Genomic DNA, 25,454 nt, shown 5'->3' with positions numbered 1-25,454 from the left:
TATTCATGGAGGAGAGCTCAGTGGGCGTCAGAAATCCCAACCTCTGGGTCTACCTCATTCATCCACTAGATACATATCTAGTCTACTCTGTGCCTGGTACTGCGGGGCTACAGCAGTGAGACAGAGGGTTGTAGTCCTACCTTCAGAAAGTTTACAGTCTCATGGGGATCAAGTACACAGTTCAATCCAGTGTAAGACATGCTCTGTTGCTGGAGAGCAGAGAGAATGGCAGAAACACTGCTAAGAGACATTTGCCCCAAATTTCCCGGAGGTGGTTCTTAAAGGATAAATTAACCAGAGGAAGGTAGTGGCATTCCAAGCAGGTGGAAACTCATGAACTAAGATGTGGAGTCAAGTAAAGCTATGGGGTTCGAGAAGCTGTCAGAAGTTCCAGGCATTTAGAACCAAGAGTGTGTGTCTGTCTGTGAAGGGGGGTGGGCGGTAGGGACACAGAGAGAAGCAGAGAAGAATGAGGAGAAACAGAGAGGCAGGCAAGTAGCAAGCAATAAGGTGGAAGAGGTAAGCAGGGACCAACCAAGGCAAGAAAGATCCTTACAAATCATATTCAAGAGTCTGGACTTCCATCTTCAAGGCAATGGGGTCTCCATCGAAAGATTTCAGAGACACTGACCTTGGCTCGATACTTTTGGCAGACGGTTAGACTAGATGATCTTTAAGGTCCCTGCATATTTAACACATCCCAAACAGATACTGTTGTATTCTCTTTGAAATGTTCTCCAGAGAAAGAAATTATTTATTTATTTTAAATAGCCAATTGCATTTTTGTAGCCTTTATTCACGTAATGTGTCAATCTAGCATTGTTTGTCTACCCTGTGGCTGACACCATACTGGGTGTAGTGGGGATTCCACTGTGCGCAAAGTTAAAGGAGACTGCCAGAGACTCATAATTGTCCTGCACAATAAAAAGAGATGGCAAAAGATAGATTATTGACTGACTGATTGATTGATTGATTTTGGAGTCAGGTGTTCTAGATGTGTGACCTTGATCTGTCTGAGCCTCAGTGACTGTATCTATAAAATTCGGATGATAGTAATACTACCCTCTCAAGTCATTGAGAGCATTGAAGGAGATAGTACAGGCGAAAAACTTAATCTAATGACTGGCACATGATAAGAACTTACATGTAGCTAGCTGTTAGCATCATTCTCAGTAGTAGTACTATTGGTAGTGGTTATATTGGTACCTTCTGAAATTGGCAGAAAGAGTTTGTTGTAACAGCAGCGAGAGGCTGTTACTACTATCATATTACCAGTTGCAATAAAATCTCTTATATTTGGACACCCGAAATTCAAAATCATGACAATTTGGCTTAGTTATGAAATTCTTTTCCCCATGGGACCAAAACCAGTTTGCTTCATGAATGAATAATAGAAAGTCTGGAGATGGCAGAGGAGATGGGGGTTAGGGGTGTGGCTGTGAAACTCTTTAAAGTACAACTATGTATATATTTCAAGTACTTTAAGCTGCTTCCAAGGCATGTATGCCATAAGATCATTATAAATGTAGCCATATTGGTTTATTCAAGTACCTCCCCAAGTACCAGTTAAATTGGTAGCACTTGATAGTCATTGATTGTAAAGAGCATGTTTGAAAGCAGTAAAATAGCATTTCTCTGCAGAACATCTTGTCCTTTCTGATTATTTCGCAGGACCTCTCTTCACCCTTGCTTTCCTCCAGTTATTCTCAATGAGTGTAATTTTACTAAGTTCATAGCAGTCACCACTTATTTATTTATTCAACAAGTAGTTATTGAGTGCTGCTCTGTCCAGGATGCTGGCTGGGTGCTGGAGATTGAGGAACTATCAAAAAGACAAAGGTCCTCCCTCTTGCAACTGACATCCTAGTCATAGGTTTGGCTTTGGGATGGAGCAGTGATAATCTTTTGGAGTAGTTTAGAAGTATCTAGAGGTACTTATAGAAAAATAAATATGATAAAATGATGCATCGATAGAGTGATAAGTTCGTCAGAATTAGGCCATTATAAAGGATGCCAGACCTTAGGACGAAGCTTTTTTATGACATTGTTTTTGTAGAGGTTTTCACTGAAATTACACAAATGACTCTTTCTGCACATAGAGATTTACATGTCTTCCCCATTAACGCATGCTTTCACCCCACCCTAGATCCACAGAATTCCTTCTCAGTTCCTCAGTAATTTGATACAAATATTAACAGAGAAAACTAAGTTGTACTGGGCTGTTACCAAAAAAAAAAAAACGAGGTCATAGAAATTTGAAGCTGAGAAATATTTAAATCTGGATCTGCTCCTGCCTTGCTCAAACTCGTTAATAACTTGTGTCTGCAGAGTAAAAGATGAACTCTAAAGCTTTCGTTCAAAACTGTCATATGAAGTTAGCCAATAGCTATTGTTCTTTTTGGTATTTTCGCTTTAATCCCCAAGGTCTCCTGAAGACAGAGGCTTTGGTGCGGAGGGAACATCATACAAAAGCCATCGCCGTAACTTGAAGCACTGGTTCATGTCAGTGATGTGTGATTTGTACCCATCCTGGCTTTCCTTTTTAAGCATATGGCTCTTTCATGTGTGTCATTCAACCAATACTCATTGAATGCCTCCTGCGTGCCAGACATTTGTACTTTTTGTTTTTATCTTTATTTGTTCCCCCTTGAACTGTATAATCTAATCTGTGATTTCTCTGAGTCTAAATAAGCATTCACTGTTGGTTCTCCAACTGGTCCTGGCCCATTCATCTAGAAAATCAAAGTAGCCTTCCCTATCAAAAAGCTAGTTTCACTGTTCCACCGATTATTTCCTGGCTGTATGACCCAAAGAAAAGACTCATAGTAGGAAGAGGCAGGAGCTCTTTGTATAGATTTATTATCCACCTGCCTAGCAGACATCATCTGTGTTTACTTCAAAGAACTTGCATTTGTACTGTTGAAATATGGTTCTTAATCTGGGAAAAATCCCCACTCCATTAATTTTAAAAATACCTTCCTAAATTTACATAATTTATTTGGAAGCGGAATTGTTAGGAGAGCCAAAATCCTTTGTATGATCATTTGAAGTGGAGGTGATTTTTATTTTCTTCTCAACACACATCTTCCGATATCCAGCAGAACTCCTCTGTCCATTCAGCTAGCCAGTCATCCCATGACGATGCTCTTAGCCAAGCCTTGTTCTACACACTGGGACCAAGACTGAGACTCAGACACAAGTTCTTGCTCTCAAGGAGCTCATGTTACAAGATGCATTTGGGGCTGCAGAAGTCCCAGGTCCACTAAAGAGTTTGGATACCTGAACCTGGACCCTGGACAGTGGCATTTGTCACTGAATCATTTGTCATGACATCAGAGACCTACTCCTCTGTCTTGAGTCTAGAATATAATGGAGGTACCCTGGCCTGAAATGCTGTCTTGGTGCTCCTGTATTCACTCTGAAATGCAACACGGTGCTGTACACATAGGAGATGAGTGAAAAGCATTTGTGAAATTGAATTGGGGTTGGAACTTGTTTGCTACCTTCCGACTATTTGTCAGTGATTTGACATTTTTTAAACATTAAGGTCTGAACCGATTGAGAAATAAGACAAAAGAGATGGCGGATGTCAAAGACACTATCCATAATTCTGGTACGAACAGTTATTGGAGAACATGGCTTCTATCTACAGCTGTCCATGGCTTTCCTAATATTAAATCCAAGAACATGTAGACCCACCTACCCAAGTCATCAGTGTTGCCTGCTCACTGAGCAGGACAGGGTCTGCCTGGAGAAGCTGAGCAGAACCCACATTTCCTGTAGGGCTTATACACACAAGGAAAGGAAGAGAACGGAGCTGGGCTATACATGGCCAGTTTCTCCTTTTGAACTTGAAACTCTGATAAGATTTCTCACCTCCTTGCTTCCCCCAGGCAGAGTAAATGAAGAGGCAGAGAGAGAGAGGTGGGGAGTATCACCTTATGAGGATTCCTCCATGAGGGAGAACGCTCAAGAGTCTGGAAAAACATTCCCTGGCAACACCAGTTGATTTGGAACATGCTTCTTACCCACTCCTTGCTCATGTTCAACATGTTTTATTTTATCCTCTTCTAAATGGCCTGAGTCTTTTAATTCTTACAACTCAGAACTTCCCTCCTTCTTGTCTGATTTCTCTTGCCTTCACCTTCTGCCTATGGGCTTATCCCTTCTCCTGGATCATATCTGCCCGGTTTGGCTCCTAATCCCGTCTACCTGATCAGCCCTGTCCTCCAGCTGTCGGAGATGCAATGTGGTGAACGAACACATTAATTGCGTGACAACTGTGCAAGCACTGCTTTGGGCATTCGAACTGTAGAGGTGATTCAGATAGATGTGCTCCCTTGCCTCGTGGAACTTTTGGACAACCAAGGGCTAGAGAGAGGCAGCAGACCATTACATCCCAGCCCTGACAATTCTTCAGGAAGAGAAAACATCGCCTCTGACATAGAGAAGATCCTCCCCACATTGGCTATAGATACTCAAATGTGCATTTAAAATCCCTTCGATGGTATTTAAAGTGCTGATGAAATGTTTTTTTTATAATATTTTTATCTTCTATCTTGATTTTTTGTCTTTTTAAATTTTCTCTACTATTAACTTCTCTGGTAAAAGGAGAAAAAAAAGAGAAGAAAATCTTCTCAAAGTTCTATGCAGCCAGGAAAAAAAAAAATCAAAGATATCCACCAGCAGCTTGCAAAAACAAGAGGGAGTTCTGGGGGTTATAAAACATATGCTTGACAACTGATATTATCCACTAGCGAGATATTGTTCATATCTCCACAGCCTGAAATTGCACAAATGATCACCCTGGTTATCAATTCATACATGCTTACAATGGCCTGGTGGCTCTGGGAATTACCTTCTTGGATTACTGCAAATCCCTCATCTCCAACAAATTCATCATGCAAAGTCCCCACTATAATGAACCTTGGGTAAAGCTCAGCGCTCAATTGTAGTTTAACATGTTAAGTGGAGTGTGGGTAGTCTCAGAAATAGAACAGTTTGGGGATGTTAGAAAAGAGACTTCACCTTTCAGATCTGTTTCCCACAATTTGCCACTCGGGCCCACTGCCGTCTCAGTTGTTGGAAATTGAAGTATCTGCCCTCTCGGTGGAAGTGCCACGAGGGGAGGCTCCCACTTGGTGGTAGCAGGCTCGCTTGGTCAGGGTCTGTACCCTGGAGTAATCGGCTGGGTAAAGCTGGTAGAGTTTCTGGCAGCATCAAGGCGGCCAGCATGTTACCTAGTTGTTAGTAATGGTAAGTGGGAGTTTTTGCTTTTGTTTTGTTTTCTGAGAACCCCATCCATTCTCTTGGCAACCCATCATGGAAGGGTCCATGATAACCAGAGCCGATGAGAGACTGCACTCCAGTACTTTATGCCATGGTCATTTTCAAACCTGTTGAACAGAGCAAACTATAATATACAAACACAGCTTCATGTCACATTCACTCAACTGTATGTGTGCATGTACATGTATACATATACAAACATATACACACATACATATATATGGTGGCTGTTATTGGGTGCTGGTGCTCTCATAAGTCCTATGGATACATATAGCATCTGTTCTTATGGAACCTACAGACTAAGAGAACAAAGAGACAATTCAAATCAGACAGAGCGTCTCTGAATATGGTCTGGGGATCACTGGCATTTAAAGAACCTGGGGTACCTGTTACAACTTCCAGACCTTGGCCTCATCCCAGTCCTACTGCAGCGGATGCTTTTGGGAATAAGACCTGGGGATCTTTAGCCCCACCTGCCCCCCAGGTGCAGTTTGTTGAGCACCACTGTACTGGGGTAAGTCCTGTAACAGAGAAGTGTAGGTTGTCGATGGAATTTGCAAGAGATATACCTAACCAGCCTGGTCTGTGGAGATCAGAGAAGGCACCTTGGAGGAAGCACTTCCCACGTTGGGAGTTGAAGAGGAGGAGAAGTTATCCAGAAAGAAATAAAGGAAGGAAGAAGAATCAGAAAGAATACCCAGCAGAGGAAAGCCAGAGAGACCATGGGGAGATTTTTCAAAATGTACAACCCTTAGTAATTAAGGAACTCCAGTAAATAGAGACCAGTATGGTGCTTCCTCCATTTGTAATGCTTCTGGGGTAGTAGAAGACAAAGTTTTCCTTGGCATCCTGACTAGCTACATACATTAGTTCCATTTCCTCTTCCTGTGCTCACTTTTTTCCAATAATGACAACACCATAGAAACCTGAACAGTTGTTTGGACATTTTGCAGGATCCAAGCCTCAGATCTGGAACCTTCCATATGGTACTCTTAGGAACGGAATCTCTGATCTCATACCAGGCCCTACAGCTACCACCAGTGAAATGAATGATTTCACATTTCCTAGATAGAACCAAGGATGTCCCGAGAGAGTAAAATTTCAAACACCTCCAAACTGATGGCCCATTTCTCCACTGGATGCTACCCACTTCTTAATTTTATGTTTGTTCAGGATCCAGCTTACTGAGGTCAATTAAAGTCAGGAGGCGATGTCGGCTTGATTTAGTAAAATTGGATTCTTTGTCTGCCTTGGGTTTATCTCCTTGGGCTGGATTGTCATTTGAATTTTATGTTTTTGTCCTTATTTCTTCCAACCATTTTTTTTTTTCCTCAGGAAGGGTTTTCAGTGCTAGGCTCGCTCTATCTGTTTGCAAGGAAGGTGTTTGTTTCTATAAAGTGCCTGTCCCGTCTGATCTCCATCATCTTTATGGTCTTGCATTCTGTCACTGCGGCTCATGTCTGGCCGTGGTTTGTTATGTTTTGACAGGGGTTTGTTATAAAGCTGGGGATCACGTCTCTGGCTTTGCCTTTCAAACTTTCTTCTTTACGGTAGCCATAAACCCATGCTGCTAAAATGTTCCGTCTGAGGAGGGGGTGAAATTCTGATAACAAAAGCCTTAGGGGTAAGGAAAAGAGGGGGGGAGGGCGAGATGGAGGGAGAAACATTTTGAAGAGACGTTAAAGTAGCCAGGTATGTACTAGCAGTCATTCAAATGCAAACAAAAAGAATACATACAAATTCCAAAGGTTGGAGAGGACAGAGAAAGGCGGGAGCGATGTACCTAGGTTAACGTGCCCTGCTGCTTTCAATCTTTGGAATCTTGGACAAGTCGGGAACTGTGGACTAGTAAGTGGAATTAGTCCTGGGTTTGCTAGAAAGGAAGACAGCGCGGTGTGCGGACCATGCCTTGACATCTGTAAATCTAGCAGCCATCTTGCAAATTCCTTTTTGAAAACACTTAGAATCATCTGGGTTTTTGGTGTGTAGATGGTGGAATGTAGACAAGATTTATGTGATCCTTGATGTGGTGTCTGTATTTTAACCTTTCTTCTCCACCTCAGTAAGCAGTTATTGAATACTTGCTGTATGCAATACCTTAACTGTGCATCCCCAGCTGGTAGTCTATTGAGCACGGCTGTGTCCTAGGAGCTTGGCTAGACACTCAGTGTACATTTTCTATTTCAATGCATCCTCAAGTTCATCCAGAAAGAAAAGAATATTATCCCCATGGAACTAGCATGTGACCAGCCCCCTGGATACATAATGCATGTGTCCTTACGTGGGGGCTGTGGGTGGGAGGTTGCAGATAAAAAGGACAAGTGGATCCATTCCCATTAACTAAAACATGGCTTCCCTGTAATAGCAGAAGTGGGATTCGGCCCTGTTTGTCTGATTCCAAAGCCTGTGTTTCTTGCACTACCCCAGGCTGATTCCTCTCTAAGCACCTAGTGAGTGAGAGGGTGGAAGAGAACAGAGTCAGCTCATTTACAGGGAAGTCTGAGGACCTTTGACTTGAGCAGGCAGAAAGGTCTGTATCCCTGATTTCCTAGCCCTGGGAAATAGCAAAAGGCACCGTCTCTGGCATAGAAGATGCCTTCAAACCCCAACTGCAACCGCCACGCAGCTCCAATGCAGCAAAAGGCTCACCGAATGATCGCTGGTGGCCTTGTCTCCCCGACCCACAAGCTCCGCTCATGCACGGGAGCTTGGCCAAGGATTTCCGTGGCCCTGGCCCATCTCCCGCCTTCCTAGCACTGCCCACCATTTCCTCTCAGTGCCTCCCCATACATTAAGTTGGTTCTTCTCCCCGCATCTCTGTTTGGGAATATGCCTACCCTTCTTTCCTTCCTTCCACTGGCCCTCCTTCTCCCATGCTTTCTTCCTGTCTTTCTAGATTTTATTCACTATGTATCGAGCACACACTCAGTACTCAGGTATGCTCCATGTTATTTAATTCTTATGGCAAGTTAATAATAATAATGAGGATAAACTAATAGAATACTGTCAATGGCTTAATGTGCACCTATGCAAAGCCCAGCCAGCCGATAACTATTTGCTAAGTGCCTACTACATCTTCCACATCGCTCTTGGTTCTGAGAATATAGCCAGGTGTAAACAGACACAGTTCCTCCCTTCTTTCAGTTTGTATTCTTGCTAAGGAGCAGGTAACATGCCAAAATAACATTACATGAGTAGTGATGATTGTTATGAAGAAAAATTAATTAGAGTATGGAGATAGAGCTTAGCCAGAGGTGAGAGCATTTTGTGGATGATTCTAGGTGCTGTATATCACCTATGAGGCTGGCACTGTTCTCATCCTCGTTTGACAACAGAGAAACCTGAGGCCAGGGTAATTAAGCCACTTGCCCAAAGTCACACAGCTGCTATGGGACAGAGCTCAGATTCGAGTCCAGGTGAGAGTGGCTCCAACCCCACGCTCTTGACCCTGCAGCCCTCTCCTGGGAGGAGGTCAGCCTGGTGAGGCCCGGGAAGAGCAAGGCCAGAAGGATCCCTGGACCTTTTTATCAGTTCTTAATAGTAACAGAGGAGAAAGGGGGGAGCCAGAGAGAAGCCAGAGCCATGCCCGTCCAGACGCAGGGGTCCTGCCTGCGGGGCACGTGGTCCAGTAGATGCATAGTGCTCCTTATCTCTAGAAAGAGGGTCACCTCTCCTCCCAGAGGTGATGGTGTGCAGACAGAGGCCGTAAGCGTCATTTTGTCTTGGGGAATAGAGCCACAGCCTTCCCACTGAAAGGAGACAAGGGAGTTTCAGGGAAGGGCCTGTCACACAGTGGTGGATCGGGATGGGGGTTCTTGATGCCACGAGGAAATTTATCGGTGTGTGTAAGCACTGGTAACTAGGCTGGCACCAAGGCTCGGGCAAACCAGACCCGTTGCAGAACCCGCAGAATGCCCAGAGGCTTCCTTCTCTTGCCTGAGTCCTAAGCTTTTCTGAAAATCTGCACACAGCACGTGAGACTCCAACAGCTGACGCCCATGCGCTTTTATCAGACTTGGGTGGGTGCGTTTTGGCTGTTAAGTCCAGCTGCCAGAAAGACTATGCAACATTTAATTCATGTCAGAATGGTTGTTCCTTTTCTTGTAGACACAATCTAAGGGTCAGAGGCACAGGCCCCAGTGGACTTCTGTGGAATGTGAAGCTGACCCTCTTTTACTACTTCTCGTTTCCAAGGATTTTTACTTCCCTGTAAAGTGCCCCTGGAATGCTGACTTGGCGTGCAAATGGAGTCCGTCTCTCTCTTTTTCCTTCCTTCCTTCCTTCCTTCCTTTCTTTCTTTCTTTCTTTCTTTCTTTCTTTCTTTCTTTCTTTCTTTCTTTTCTTTCTTTCTTCTTCCTTCCTTCCTTCCTTCCTCTCTCTCTTTTTAAAGAGGCATCCATTTTTTTATTGACTTCAAATGTTTGTGAATTGTACACACAGATAAAATAAGGGAGAAGCCCCTTCGAACTAAGTAGTCTCCTCAGATAGGATGCTTTTTTTACCTGCAAAACCCAAAATTAACCTTAATCCCAAAATGAATCTTTTGAAATGATTAGTCTCTAATCTTTAATTATCAGGATTAGAGCATTCAGATGTGAACACTCCAGATATGGGGCCCTAAAACCTTATTTTCTCCTTCTTGTGGTTTTGATTCTCTGGCCCTAAACTCTGCAAGTGGCTTTGCCTCTGCATTAGAAACCTGCATGTGCGCAGAACCAGCTTGAGCTTGGCAGGCTGTCTCAATAGACATACCAAGTCCACATCCATCCATGTGCCAAACATCTCTTAAGTAGCTGTTTACATCATGAATGTGCTGTGGTACTGAAATGATCAGGGAATGTTCCCTGCCTTCAGGGAACTGCAGTCACTGGAGGAAAGACAGTGAAATTGGTGATTCCAATGCAGTGGGGTAAGTTGCATGGACTAGGCAGAGAGAGGTGGTATGGGAGTGATGACTTTCACTGGTGCTTAGCAGAGTCGGACTCTGTGCCCAGCACTGAACATGCACGATGATGTTATGAATACTTGTAGCAGCTCGCTGAACTAGTGACTTGTCTCATTCTGTTTGACACACGAAGAAACTGGGATGTAAAAGAGCATGAATCATTTGTCCAAGGTCACCCAGTGAGTAAATGGCACAGCCAGTACATAAATCCAGAAGTTTCACTGTGGCACCCAAGTTTGTAATCACTTGCTCAGCCCGAGGACATGGTGCTAGAGACAAGGTATGAGGAGGCCTAGGACATGGGATGAAGCAGAAGAGGGGAGTCTAGGACCCGTGAGGCAGAGGATGCTTCAGGGGCAAAGGTTTTGAGAAATCCAGCACAGGAAACACTGTGAAAGTGGGTGGGATTGAAGTGGAGTCAAGAGAAAGGTGGTGGAGACAGCCCGTTTGTTATTTTAATTCTGCAAACCTTTCCCCTGACTTCAAAATCCACTCTAAAAAGTCATATTTTATCAGCTTCTATTTCGGTGACCACTTAACACCTTAGAGGGAACGTCTTGTGCAATATCCAGCCCAGAGGGAAGGCCCCGTTCTACCCAAGTATGAGTCTCTCTACAGGGAGGAAATCATCTCTTGGCATTCATTGCTAAAGGTTGCCAAGCTCTGCTTTCTATTAAGTTTGGAATCACACACATTTGTCTGTTTCTCTGGCAACAATTTCTCTAACTCCTTTGAATTGTGCTGATATTAAAACACAAAAATGGAATGACTTGTGGCATCCCCGTGGGCTTAAGTTTGAGAAGGCCCAATAAATCATATTGAAATAATTTCATAAGGATCCTTGACTTTTGGCACCTTTGAAAAATCAAAGAATGGAGTCTTTCTTGCTTATCTTTCCTGGAGCCATTTTTTCCTTTAGCCAAGTGAATGGGTTTGGGGTGAAAAATTAAAAACAAACAAACAAACAAACAAAAACAAATGCAAACCATCTGAAAACATCAGATGTGAATGATTCACGCAGAGCAATAACCACATGAACTGGATTAACTACTTAATTTCAACATCAACGTGTAGATAAAGCTTTGAGGACTTGAGGACTGCCACTGTCCCTTTGTAAGGGACACGCTTTGTGACCTGAATGGCAAAAAAAAAAAAAAGAAGAAGAAGTAAAACTTGACAATATTCAGTGACGGTGAAGTTGTGAGTAAAACATGTATTATTATCAGGGCCCCTTGGAAGGGTGATTGCTGGTAACTAGTTAAATAAAATATATATATATACATGTATCTCTTCCCCCTTCAGCATCTACCCTGTTGGAAAGGGTTGAAAATAAATCCCTGCGTCCCTCACCATGGGAATGTCTAAATAACCTGTAAAAGAGCTGTACTCTGAAATATGATGCAGTGTTTAAAATCAATGAATTAACCTTAGAGCTCAAAAATATATATCATTGATTGAAAAACGACAAGTTCCATATAGATACATTTATTATGATAACTTCTATGTAAAACAAGACAAAAAGAACTCACACAAAATGATATGTGTTTTCTATGGGGACATATATATGGAGATAAATATATAATTTAAAAATCTAGAAGGCTACATAACATACTGATAGCAAAGGTAACCTAGGAAGGGGTGAAGTCACTGACATTGGTGGGTACAGGGTGCTCACAGAAACTTTAGACTTATTAGCAATTGTATTAGTTAACCCTAGCGACTTAGACAAATAAATCTTGAAATTTCAGTGGCTTAACACAATGGAAAAGTGGCTTTTGTTCCAAAGCCCAGATGGGTTTTCCCAATATGTAGCAGCTGTCTTTCTGGTAGCAATTTAGGGACCCAAAGCTCTTCCCATTTCCTGGCTCTTCCATCCAGGAGGTTCCATGGAATCCCTTGCCGTGTCTGCAGCATCTGATCGTCAGAGGTGGGGAAGAGTGTGCCAGTTACACACAGAATGATTTTACTTGTCATGTCTGGAAGTTGAATTTACCCTCTTGATGTCTACTTTGTTGAAAAGAATTAAAACAGTGGAAATGTCCATTGGATACTGGTTACCACTCATCACAGGGCAGCACCCAACAGAAAGGGAGTTTAGAAAGTGAGGGCTGGCTCTATGCCTAGACAAAGATATCAGATCTAGTAAACAGTGAGTTTCTGCAACAGTAGTGTGTTAATTTTTGCATGTGTATCACTTATGTAATTTGAAAATTAATAAAAATCAAATTCAAGCATAAAAATAAACCAATGTTGGTTGATTACAACAAGCATTCTACTTTACCCCACCCTGGCTCCATGTAGCTATGCAGTTTTACTTCTCTAGCTATCACATTCCTCTGCAGTAAAATGAGGGTGTGGAATATAATCATGGATAACCTAATTACATTTATTAAATAATTGTTAGTATTTTGTATTATATTTTTTCCACATATGTTAAGTGCTATTCATAATCACTAATCAGGAGCTAATCAGTATCACCATGAGTTGAGTTAATTCCTACTCCAATCAGAGAAACATGCTAGGCATAGTCTTTGTTTTAATGGTATTTTTGAAATAAGGAACTATCTAGGGGTACATTTTAAAATCTTCAGAAGCCCACTGGAATTAGAAAATGCTACTGGGAATCACCAGACGAAACTTCAGGTCTTCTCTGGCTCTAACATTCCAATTTTGTAGCTAGGACAGTGCCTTATAGAGGGCACCACTTGCGTGGATATTTGTTAAAGGAATGAGTGAATCCATAAGTTGAATTTATGCAAAAGTTTATACAAAAATGTATGTGTGTATGTGTGCACAAGAGAGAGCAAGGTTTATGCTGAGTAAAAACATTACTCAATAATTGAAAATATATTAATAGATAGCTTTCTAAGGGAAATTAGACCAGCAATTCAGTAGTACCTGATAAGGCATTTGATTAAATTAAACATCCATCAGCATAAAAAAGAAGAAAATCATAAAAACAAAGATTGGAAGAATAATTTGATTTTCTTTCCATTATAAGTAATATGATCTGATCTCAAATAAGCATACAGTACTTCCCCTAATCCAAGAGGTGTTCCCTAAAAAATTCAGGGGGAAAAAAAGAAAATCTGCTACTTCCCTCCTCATTTAATACTTTTTCCTAGAAGTTCTCTTCTAACCATTGCAATAGGACGAGAAAGTAATGATATAAATATATTGGAAAAAAAGAAAGGAACAAAACTATCCATATTTGGGAATGATAGATTTCTTCACTTAGAAAACTTGCAAAATTCTTCCAAAAAACTATTAAAATTAATAAAAGCATTCTATTGTCTGTGTTCCAAATAGAAATATAATGAAAAAATTGCATTATCCATTCAGCATAACTAAAATATTTAAGAGTTATCTTAACAAGAAATGTTAGTTATTTGTATATAGAAAACTACAGAATTATTTTGTGGTAGAGATATAGACTTAAATGGATAAACATTTCATGTTCCTGTATGGGAAGATTGGGTATTTTAAAGATGCCAACTCTTTCTTAGTAAATCAAATTGAATTTAAATTAACCTCTTTCCAACCTTGGAGTCGGGGAGAAGGGGGAATTTGACAAAATTATCATAAGGTTCATCTTGAAGAATAGAATATCGTTATAAAAATGTTGAAATAAAAAGTATACAGAGGGCAGAAACAAATCCATCAGATGTAAACTGCATGCTAAAGTTTGGATAACTAAAAGAATATTGTACTGTCACTGGAAAATAGTGAGACAAGTCTATGTAATGGAGTTCATCCAAACAAGAACGTCTAAGGTATAAATATATAATATCTGGTCTAGGCAGCAGTCCAAATCATGGGAAATGCATGATGCTCCCTAACGCATGCTATTCCCATGGCCCCATGTGCCCGACTGATGTCTATTCATACTTTAGTTTAGATATTACTCTAACACCTTATTGACCCTGTACCAGCCCATAGGGCATCAGTAACTAGAGCATGGCCTTATTCTGTGAATCAGTAAAGGATTTTAATTTCATACCCAAAGGACATTGACTCATGGTAAGAGGTCCAGCCATGGCTGGACCACGATTCCTGCCCTATGCTATTGTCAGTACTTTGGATAAAGGGATAAAAGAATTTTTCCCACAATGAAAGGCACACATCTGAGAGAAATACCCTGTGATATGGCTGACAGAATCAGAACCCAATATTACCTGAATATGCCAAAGTACTAAATGAGATGAAATGAGGCACACTTACCTGTAAGTTTCTACAACTTGCTCAGATGCTCCTTAAGAGCAGGATGGGGTCTGCTGTGGTCATCATTATTTCTCTAACATCTAGCACAAGGTGGCCCACTAAAGTGTTAGTCCAGTTATTAAAATGTTTGGTAGGTAGAAAATGGAAGAAAAAACACCTATTAGATTTCTAGGAGGATCAAATATTTTTTATGGAGTTTTAGGATTTTGTTGTCAGATGAATAATACATTTAAGAAGAATAGAATTAGAATATGGGGTGCCTGCGTGGCTCAGTGGGTTAAGCGTCTGACTTTGGCTCATGTCATGATCTCAGGGTCCTGGGATTGAGACCTGTGAGGGGTTCCCAGCTCAGGGGCAGAATCTGCTTGTCCCTCTCCCTCTGTCCCTCCCCCCCCATGCTTGTGCACTCTCTCTCTCTCTCTCTCAAATAAATAAATAAAATATTTTTTAAAAAAGAAGAATAGAATATATTCATCAGATCTTATCCTTGGCTAAAATTTTCCAGTGAGATCTCATTGCACTAAGAATAAATTGCAAGCCGTTTGCCATGGCCTAGAAAGCTCCACATAGTCTGGTCCTGCCTCTTTTTTTCTGAGCTCATCCGTTATCTCATTCTCCTGACTGTGCACCTGCCACACTGCCTTCTTTCTGATACTATGACACATCAAGCTTATTCAACCCAAACTCATTCCTGTCCTAGGGCTTTTGCCCTTGCTGGTGCCTGGGCCTGGACCATTTTGTTCCCTGATCTTCACATGGCCCTGTGCAATCAGGGATCATGCTCCATTAACACCTCCTCACTACAGCCTTCTCGGCCAGCCCATCTAAACCAGCTTGCCCTCCCTCACCACCAAGTTTATTCTGCTTCTTCAGTCATCTGCTGTTAGTGTCCAGCCCCTAGAACAATGTCTGGCCCATAGTTGGTACTTGATAAACATCTATTACATGAATGAATCTTTGAAATAGTAAGAGAGGTAATCAGAAAGAAGATACTTAAATAATTGCTTTGGTTGAAGAAAGAAGTAAAAGTTGTTGGCATTAAAAGATATGTTAATAAAAGATTTCAAATGTCAACTTATGAAAGTAAAGTTCGTGTGACCTGCTTTCCCTTCAAGACAAAGGAATTTGCTTTGAACCTCTATCACCCCTATTTAATTTCAAGCCTGTTTTATTTCCTTTGTTTTGGCTATTTATAATGGTTATTTACTATAAATGAAATCACCAGTATTGTTTAATTCACTACTAGGAGCATCTTTGTTTACATGTTAGCATAATGCATTTGCTGATTTCTGAATACTAGTAAGTTTAAGTTTAATGAATCTTTGTGTTTGTTATTTATCTCAGTGGTCGAATTTCCATGTGGATTTCTGATGTAATGCAGCCTTAGAACAACTGTATAAAACTACCCAGATTCAGACAACCAATTTATCCTTACATTTACAAAAAAAAGTTTTTGAAACTGTAGTAATTGATGATTGTATTATAATTAACTTTGCCTAATTAAAAACACAAATGTGTGGTTGTATGGTTTTCTCTTTCCAAAGAGGAGAAAAATCATTAGTTAAGTAATTGCCAAGTGTTAAGTGGTACTAATACTAATACATCCTCTCATTCCACATTTTAATTACGGTTCTCAACCCTTTTCATTTTTTTGAAGTGAATTGTCTTTGAAAGATAGAAATTACAGGCATTTAGAATAGTAAATGATCACCCCAAATCAAAAAGTCATAACATTAGACAGTATTTTCTCAAAAGACTTGGAGAACTTCAGAGCACTTAAGATCTGCACATTAGAACTGCAGTTTGGCAAGGGTATTTACACCTAATAAGCTATCAGAGAATTAGAGAGTCTCAAGATAAGGAGTAATTGCTATGTTGATTTCCCTAGAAGTGTTCAAGTATGTCTGTTTCACCACAACCTCACCAGGTTTTTGTTTTAATCTTTTCATTATTATTTTATTTTGTACTTTGATTACTGGTTTGAACATTTTCCCATATGATTATTTTCTACTGATAATCTCTTTCATGTGAACTACCTATACACATTCTTAAGAGTTTAAGAAAAGCATTTCAAAATGATTAATAGAGATGAAATGCTCAAAACAATAGATGCACAGTAGTTTATATCTTCTCAATGATTCAGAGTTCTCAGTATGTACCATTTGGCTTCTAAATGGGGGAAAATCACTAATATCTACAAGTATCCTATAGATATCCTAATATCCACAAATATCACAAGAAAAGATGGGAGTTAGATACTGCTCCCCTAGAACCATCAGCCTATCAACCCCAACAGCAAGAACTTCTGGAGAATGGGGTCAATGGTTGGAACAAAACAAAACAACAACAAAAACCTCCCAAGGAACTAGAATTCAGAGCTTAATATCTAAATTAGCTATGAGTAAATTTTTAGCTATCTCTAAATGTTTACCTACAATGTAGAGTATTATTTAGACATTCTTTATACACATTTCAGGTTCCTGAATAATTTAATCTGTCATTTTCTTGTCTTTCATAAGTATATAGATAAATAATATACGTTGTATTAAACTTCCCTATATTTCACTCACAGAAAATCTTCTTGTGCTATCATGCTCACCATACTTCTCCTTCCCAACTTTTGGAACTTTACCTAAATGTGTAAGAAAAATGGAATTTCTTCTATAATCTACTATAGTCTTAATCTCTATTCAAGAATATTTGAAGACATTATCCTTTCCATGGGAATACAATGTAGATTTAGGTATATCAATATTTAAATTATTTTTAATTCCAAGGATTAAAGTATAAATGTAAAGTATAAGTATAGCATATGAATATGACAGTACAAAATCTGAATAGATTCAGAATTGGTGTGCCTGATGAGTTAGGGGACAACCATATCTAACTCTGAAGTATTCACTGATTTAAAGTCATGTCTATTAAGCTGTGCAGTGCGGTTGCATGATTTACTAAATTAAAAGGACATTTTAATCTTCTCAGTGCTTCAAAAATAATAATATTGTACATTGAAATCAGGATTCAGAAGAAACTAGCAAAGAGTTCAAACTCTCAAATTCATTTTTTTAATCTATTATCACATTTTATTTAGATGCTTACATATTTATTAACTCTCTTGTTAGAACTGAGTGAAAGACAGGGACAAAATCTATTTTTCTGTTTCCAGCACCTACCAAGGAGCTTTACGCTTACTCTGGGCTCAGTGCATGTTTATAGAAGAAATCAATGAATGAGTTATACAGTGATTTCCCCAAGCACATGTGATTTTTTTTTTCTGGTTATTTGTCCCCTTCACTGCACATTATCTATATATTGCTTGTCGTGTGTGTGTTATATTTTGTATATTCTCCCTTGTAGAACAAAAACTCTTTGGCAAAGATAGCCTCTGTGGAATAATGGCGCCCAAAGATGTCCAGTCCTAATCCTTGGCACCTGTGAATATGTTACCTTGTGATGGTAGATTATCCTGGATTATTTGGGTGGGTCCAATGCAATCACAAGGGTCCTAAAAAGTGGAAGGGGGAGGCAGACAAGGAAAACTCCAACCACTATTGCTGGTGGATGATGTAGGAAGGGGACATAGCCAAGGAAAGCAGCCAGCCTCTAGATCCTGGAAAAAGCAAGAAAACAGATTCTCCCCTAGAGCCTTTAGAAAGGAACACAGCCCTACTGACACCTTGATTTTAGCTCAGCAAGACCCATGTCAGATTGTCAGGAACTATGAGATAATCAATAAGGAGAGTTTAAGCCATTAAGTTTGTACTAATTTGTAACAGCAGGAATAGAAGACAAATACAGTCTCTGACACCCCTTTTGTACCCCCTTCAGCTACTGACACAGGATGTTGCACAAAAAGACTCAGCTATCTCTTATGGTTAGTTTTTCTCATCACTTCCTTTATCTTTTACATTAGCGTTTGTTACCCCATTCCATGCTGGAGTGGGACAGCATTAATCAAGATTCGTCTGTTTGCAAATGACAGAAAGCTAACACAAACTCACTTAAGCAAAAGAAGCAGGAGGTTCACATCTCACAGAAGTGGGACCTCCAAGGGATGGAACTGGGTTTCAGTCCCAACTATAATGAGGTCCCAAATCAGTCCACAAAGACTTTCTGTCTCTCTAACCTGCTTTCCTCTCTACACAAGCTTCTGTGTTTCTATAATTCACATTTTTAGTGGCAAGACTGCCCTCTTTGTCTTTCAGGAAGGGATTCTAATTTGCCCATCTTTGTAGCTTAGGAGGTTGAAAGGTGCTGTGATTATCCATTGTAACATTAAAAATGTATTGGCTAAAAGTACAAACATTTATTTTATTTACTTGAGGTTCTGCAATTTGGGCAAAGCTATGGGGGACAGCTCATATCCACTTCACGTGACACCAGCCTGAGGCAGCTAATTGGAGCTCAAGGATTCGGTTCCAAGATGGCCTCACTCACTCAAGTTGGTGCTGGCTGTTTGCTGTTTGCTCAACTGGGGTTGTCCAGCTGGAAGACTCAGTTCTTCGTGTGACTGCTCCAAATGGTTGGGCTTCTCACGGTACAGCAGTCTTAGAGTAGTTGGACTTTGTACATAGCCACTGACTTCCCACCCGAGTGCAAGGTAGAAGCCTCTCTAGGCCTTTTTAAGATTTAGCCCAATACTGACCCGAAGTCACTTGTGCCGCATTCTTTTGATTAAAGCAGATCACAGAGCCCAGTTCAGATTCGAGGAGAGGAGACTACACCCACAAAGATATGAATGCCATTGCCATGGTTCACTGGGGCCACAGTAGCAGTCTACCACAGTGGGTAATGGAGCTTTGTGAGTGACTGTCCACACAAGACCATGGGGGAAATAAATTGTAAGGGCTATCCCACAAAGAAAAGGGGCTGAACACAAACCTCAGGTATCCTTAACAATCAGTTTCAAGAGTGCTAGAAAATACTAAATAAAGCAAAACTGCATTTCCCTCTAAGTATATTTACTATATAGTTTGTACAATTTCTGGAGTTGGAGACGTAATTAAAAATTGAGGTTTAAAGTTAAGAAGTTGCAACTTTTTTCCCTATTCAATTTTTTTATTCTGTGAATGAAAATGATGATAATATATACTAGATACTACCACAAAGGAATTAAATGGTGCAAGATTCATGATGAATAAACTATAATGTGGCTAATCCAGTGGTGTTTATTTACAGTAACCTTTTTAATGTGACAATTCCTTGGATATTGTAGTGAAATATTTTCACCCTACACCTACATTTTTATGGTTTGTATTTATTCTCCACAGTACAAATCCCAAAATGTCAAATTGCTAGAGCTGTTTTATGGAAATTAGTTTTAGGTTAGACTATTTGAAATGCATTAAATTAATTTTATCTGTTTAGCAAAGTACAATAAGGTTTTTCGCATTAACAAAGTTTTCTTTATAATATCGGCTGTGTGTGTATGTTTAAAGACATGGTGGACTCAAAACACTCTTGTTTGAATATTATATTTAGCAAATGAACATGCACTGTTGGGGATTAAGCAGTATTTGGAAAATGTATGTGTAAGGATTATTTAGAATGGAATTGCCAAAAATCCTGGAATATTTAATACACACTTGTTGATTGATTTTACTGCAATAAATACGAAGCAATAACAACTATATAAATTATTCAGAGACTAGTCATCCACAGCAGGATTCTTTAGAGATTACTTCAGAAACAGTTTGGCAGGATATTCTTTTAATAGTTTTTTTTTTTTTTTTTCCAAATCCATGTACAAAAGAGATATAGATCCATATGGAGTGGATTAACATTGATTCTTTTAAAATGAAATTAAACATTTTAAAACATTCAAGTAAAGATTGTATGATCTTTCATACTAAAGCTCTCCTTGGTAATTTATTTATCTTAAATATTATTTTTGTCTTTCAGGAGGCATTATATAGCGAATGTAAGAGATTTATTAAAAACCTTGGATCGCTTGAGAGTGCTTTAGTACTTTGCCTCAAAATCTGCACATAGGCAAAATTCCTGATATTATGAGTTGGGATTTTCAGTTTAAGAAGATTTAAAATCTCTGCTAAAGCAAGGGCTTGTTAGGTGTTTCTAAGCATCATATATCAGAGAAACCCAGCTACTTACCAATCATTCAAACTAAAATGGGGCAGGACAGGACACATGGAATCAAAGAGACCAATTTAGACCAAGTAGAAGGTATCAAGTTCTCTTAAAATTGGTCTTTTGTTCTAGAAAGATATCCAGCTCCAGAAGCAGATAGAATAATCAGTATTTACACAGGTATGGACCTCTTTGTATATGCAGATCCGGATCACTTTTTAAAGATTCTCAATCATTAAAGCAGTTGGCGACATAGTGTTGAAAAGAGTAAATGTTTGCATATTTGGAGTTAGAGACCCCAATTATCTACTTATAAGTCGTGTGACTTTGATACAGTCCTAATGACCTTTCTTTTTTTTTTTGCATAATAATCCTTTTGGTTTCCAGTTCCCCACTATCTTGAGGTTGTTCTGAAGATCCAGTGAAAGAATGCCAAAATACTTTACACATTGCAAAGCATTACATTATTAAAATTTACATTATGACTACTGTTACTAATAAAACATGACTGGATGACTGACCTATAAACAATTCACTGAAAAATCCAAGTCGATTGGATGTGCTTTATTTTTTAAAAAATATGTTCATTTAAAGGATACTTATGAGATCGAAAGTAGTCAATGCTTTTGTTCCCGTTATTTTTGAAGTACTAACCCTTACATTATTGACTTTCAATGAACACAAAATCTGGAGAGATGAATGTACAAATTTTTGCTGAACAGTTGGGGATTATATTTCACTAACAGCAACCCAGAAGGGTCATGGCTGTTTATAAAAGAAAGAAATTTGCCTCCTGGTATGATTGGTTTCTTGAGATGATTTGTATTCAGCTGGAGGTCTGGCAATGGTGTGGGGTGCGTGGGGCCATTGGATATTTTTGTTAATGGTTTATTTCTCTGTGTTTCTCTCCCAGCTATCGGCAGGACCCTTATCCCTCGCTACTTTAGCACTGTGTTTGAAGGAGGGGTGACCGACCTGTATTACATCCTCAAACACTCGAAAGAGTCATACCACAATTCATCCATCACAGTGGACTGTGACCAGTGTGCTATGGTCACCCAGCATGGGAAGCCCATGTTCACCAAGGTACAGGACATACTCAGCAATTTGGCTTGTTCTTCTGTGGGTGTATTGAAGGATAATAATTATGCTTTTCTTCAAGAACTTTGAGCTGATTTCTCACATCTCAGACACTCTCAGCACTATGAGATAGTCTCTTTTGTTTGTGATATGGCTAGACTCTTGGTGAACACTGTTCTTAGATGTGTGCAAATGATACAGAGCAAATATGATAGAGCCTCAAAAGTAAGAGAGACAGTTTTGGCTGCCTGTTAAACTCAGGTTGCTAAATTAGAATCTTGATTGTTAAAGAATCTTCTATAGCTAAAAGAACATTCTCCCATTATTGTGTGGTCAGTATTTGTGTTTTGTTTGTAAAATTAAATACTTTTTAAAGCTAAATTCAAATGTTAACAAACGGGAAAAAAGCAACTAACTACAACTCAACTAGTTGTAACCTTTAAGGAACATAAAAACATAAAAATATAAATGAAACTAAGGAATTCAGAGTTTAAAGTTTGTTTCCCCAAATTCTGAGAAGTTCTGTGGTTGGTCAGTCAGCAAGTGAGGACAGTAGAGCCAAAAGTTGGTTGTGAGAAAATGAGAAACACAGGGGAGGGTAGTGGGTGGAGGACCGGGTAACACAATCTTTGAGGCACAATTCAAAGCTCTATGAAGGATGTGAAGTGAAAGAGAATGTCTTCTATAAGTTCTACACCTATGACCCTTCCCATCCACAGACAACTGACATGTGGAATATTCCCTCTGTGCAAAGACCTTTCTGGAACACTACAGACAATCCCTTTATGTCCTCTCCCAAGTAGCAAAATTAGTAAGAACAAATATTTAGCCAGAGAATCTGACAAACAGAAGTTTATTTTAACGAACACTAGTTATTGCATTTTGACGAACACTCAGTGTGAAACTAATCTGTAATATTAACGACAGCAGCTATCTCTTTTAGTTGAAAACACATATGACAATCCTCTCTTTATAGTTGAGAAGTTGAATTTCAGGGTTAATTGCAAAAGCCCAAATTACAAGACTAAGATGTGTTTGTTACTTGTGCACGGTTTTCCCAAAAGAATAAAAGTAAAATGTTTATCATTTAAAGTATCCACTGATCTTGTTGGTGCAGCTTCATCTTCCCAGTTGCTCACGGTGATGTAAAAAACCAAGGGCAAAGGAAATGGTGATAAAATGCAAAAGCAAATCATCAAATGTCATTGATTTCGTGGTATCTTGATTTTGTCAATAGACATTTTAAATGTGGGGCAGAAGTTGGTTTTTCTCTTTCTTCCTTTTTAACAGTTGAACAGAAAGGAAAGTTGCTAATCAGGGACAGAGAATATTTATTCCCACTGTACGCAGAAGTCCGTGCTGGGAAGAGAGTTTAGTTACATGGAAAGGAATGATCACCTGGATGACAGTTTAATCTGCCCATGTCTCACTCACTTCATTTTGGAGATGTAAAATATTTACATAATCTTGTATCTCAGATGGATAACACAGCCTATTTCAAATGTTAGGAAGTCAGAGCCCCACAGAGAAAAGCTTTCTCAGCTAGCTCATTATTGTTTTTTTGTTTTGTTTTGTTTTGTTTTTGTCTAGGTTTAGCATTATGTTTAGGTAATCAAGAAAAACATGCCAATTCCTTATGCTTTAAGGGAAAAAAGAAATCGATGGAAATTAAATAAAATGGCTGTAATGAAGAAGCTACTTCCAAAGCCTATAGCCATTGAAAATAAAAATGCATTCTGTGGCATGCCTTTTATAAAACATAAAATATTTTATGTAATCACAATAATATTTTATAATAAATTTTATAATAAATAGTTTTAAGATAACGTGTAATATTTTATATACATGTAAAATATATACTAAAAGGTAGTCCTTTATATTTTCTCAATTTCTTTCATTCCAGGACAAAGCTTTTTCATAAATGAGCGTAGTCAGCTGCTCTGAAGGTAAAATGCTGTATATTCAGGACGGGTTTTAAATTTTTAAAAAATCTCATTCTTCTGATGAATCGATAAAGTGCCTTTTTTTCACTCAAATCAAGAAGCGAGGGTTTCCCTCTGTTTCAATTTTTCCTCACCCAGGAATGCTTCCTTCTCAGATGGCCACAGGGAAGACCAGAGCAGCCTCCTCCTGAACTCAGCTCTTTCAGCCCCAAACATCAATTATTCAGGTCACCTCTCACTCTACTCTATGGCAATACATTTTCCAACTCTCATAATGAATATTTCCATACTGTGATGAAAAATATCACTTTCTGGGAAATGCAGCCTAGCTATGTGGACTTAGTGCAGATGCTAATTATGCACATTTATTTTTAGAAAATTCTAAAGCATTCATTTTTTTCTTTTTACTTTTTTTTCTTTTCTCCTCCTCCTTCGTGATTATTATACTACCCAAAGAATCCTTCCAATTTTTCTTTTGTTCTTATATTAATTAAAAATAACCCATCTTTGTGTAATAAAATAATGTATTTAGTATAAAACAGTGAGCTAATGACCTTTCAGTATCACAAAGAGAAATATAGTCTGGAATCTGCTGCTTTATTTTTAAAGGGGAGCCCGCTGAACATGGAATTACTTGAGCACATTATGTACTGGCATATCACATTGTTCTAATTTAGACTATCAATACACTCTAATTCCCCAAATAGCATTTGACCCAGTGGTTCTGAGTTTCTTTTATGAAAATTTGGTCAACTGGTGAATCAAAAATCAGTCGCAGTCCTAATCAACAGTAATATTTAATATTCCTCAGGAGTATAGTGCACATTTTGCAATTTCCTGATCCTAGGAACATTATAGATTATGGATAAATACGTAATTAGAGTTTTAAAACACACATTATGAAGCCTTTCTTTTCTGTATTCAATTTCGAATCAAATTGAAAACAAGGCTTAATAATCTGAAGAGCAATCACCAAGGTTTTCAGAATCAAAGACCCTTGAATTATATTTGAGGGTGTGAATACTGGCAGATGCTGAGAGGAGCCCTCTCTGGGGTACACATCGGGCTACTTTTTTTTTTTAGATTTTGCAAACTAATAGTAATAGTTACAGCCGTTACCAAACACCCTTATCACTCTGCAGGCATGGCTTTATGTTTTCTCTGATCTTGATTATTTATTATGCAATTATTTATTACTATAGAAAGTACCCTGGAAGTGCCCCAGCCACTTTCCCTATATGAATACTTATTCATGTCTTTGACATCATTCCTATCTTAGTCTGTCTACAGCATTATAGTCCAGGTTTTATTCATTTCTACCCTTATCCAAACTCCAGTCAAATTAGTATAATATCAATGATCATATTGCTCTAATATACGTATCCATATGCATTTACATATGCAGTATCTCCACATAAAATACGATGAGCTTTATGCAATTGTTAATTTGAAAGCGGTATTTCATGCATAAAGACCAAGAAAACTAAGTAAACACTTCTACCTAAAAAGCACATTTTCTTTCCTAACAGCTCTATGAAAATCATTTGTATTGTACAACGGCATGGTCAACATTGCTTTACAATTAGTCAAAGAAAGAAAAGGGTTAAAAAGCTACCGGTTAGTTTGAGAAATGTTCTTTTTTAGTTCTCTTGTTCCTGGCCTAGTCTCAAGCTAGCACGTGATCCGCTGAATGCCTGCCAGCCTCTTTCTTGTTGATCCTCCGGAGACCATCTGTGCTGGGGGCATTGATTAGAGTGTGTCTGCTGGGATTACATCTTTTCTGTTGCCATGCCAACTAATCAGCTGATTTTGGTTACCACAGAAACAAAATGTCAGAGCTCACAGTACGGTAACATGAATTCAGCACAACAGAAAATGTTTTCTTAATT

At 39.1% G+C, this 25,454-nt stretch overlaps 1 protein-coding gene across 9 annotated transcripts in view; it reads left to right on the top strand.

Moving 5' to 3' along the window:
- Positions 1 to 25,454, top strand: part of LDB2 (LIM domain binding 2) — a 393,505-nt gene that overhangs the window by 286,472 nt on the left and 81,579 nt on the right. For all 9 annotated transcript variants that reach the window (XM_032400051.1, XM_032400050.1, XM_032400048.1 and 6 more), the window contains exon 3: positions 21,456 to 21,628. In XM_032400051.1, coding sequence (XP_032255942.1) covers positions 21,456 to 21,628 — 173 coding nt within the window. The remainder of the gene's footprint in view (positions 1 to 21,455; positions 21,629 to 25,454) is intronic.

This window comes from Phoca vitulina, unplaced genomic scaffold, assembly GCF_004348235.1.
Source record: "Phoca vitulina isolate PV1807 unplaced genomic scaffold, GSC_HSeal_1.0 scaffold3, whole genome shotgun sequence".
Lineage (NCBI taxonomy): Eukaryota > Metazoa > Chordata > Mammalia > Carnivora > Phocidae > Phoca > Phoca vitulina.
Note: the sequence above shows the minus strand (reverse complement) of the source record. Positions and strands in the feature narration are given on the sequence as shown.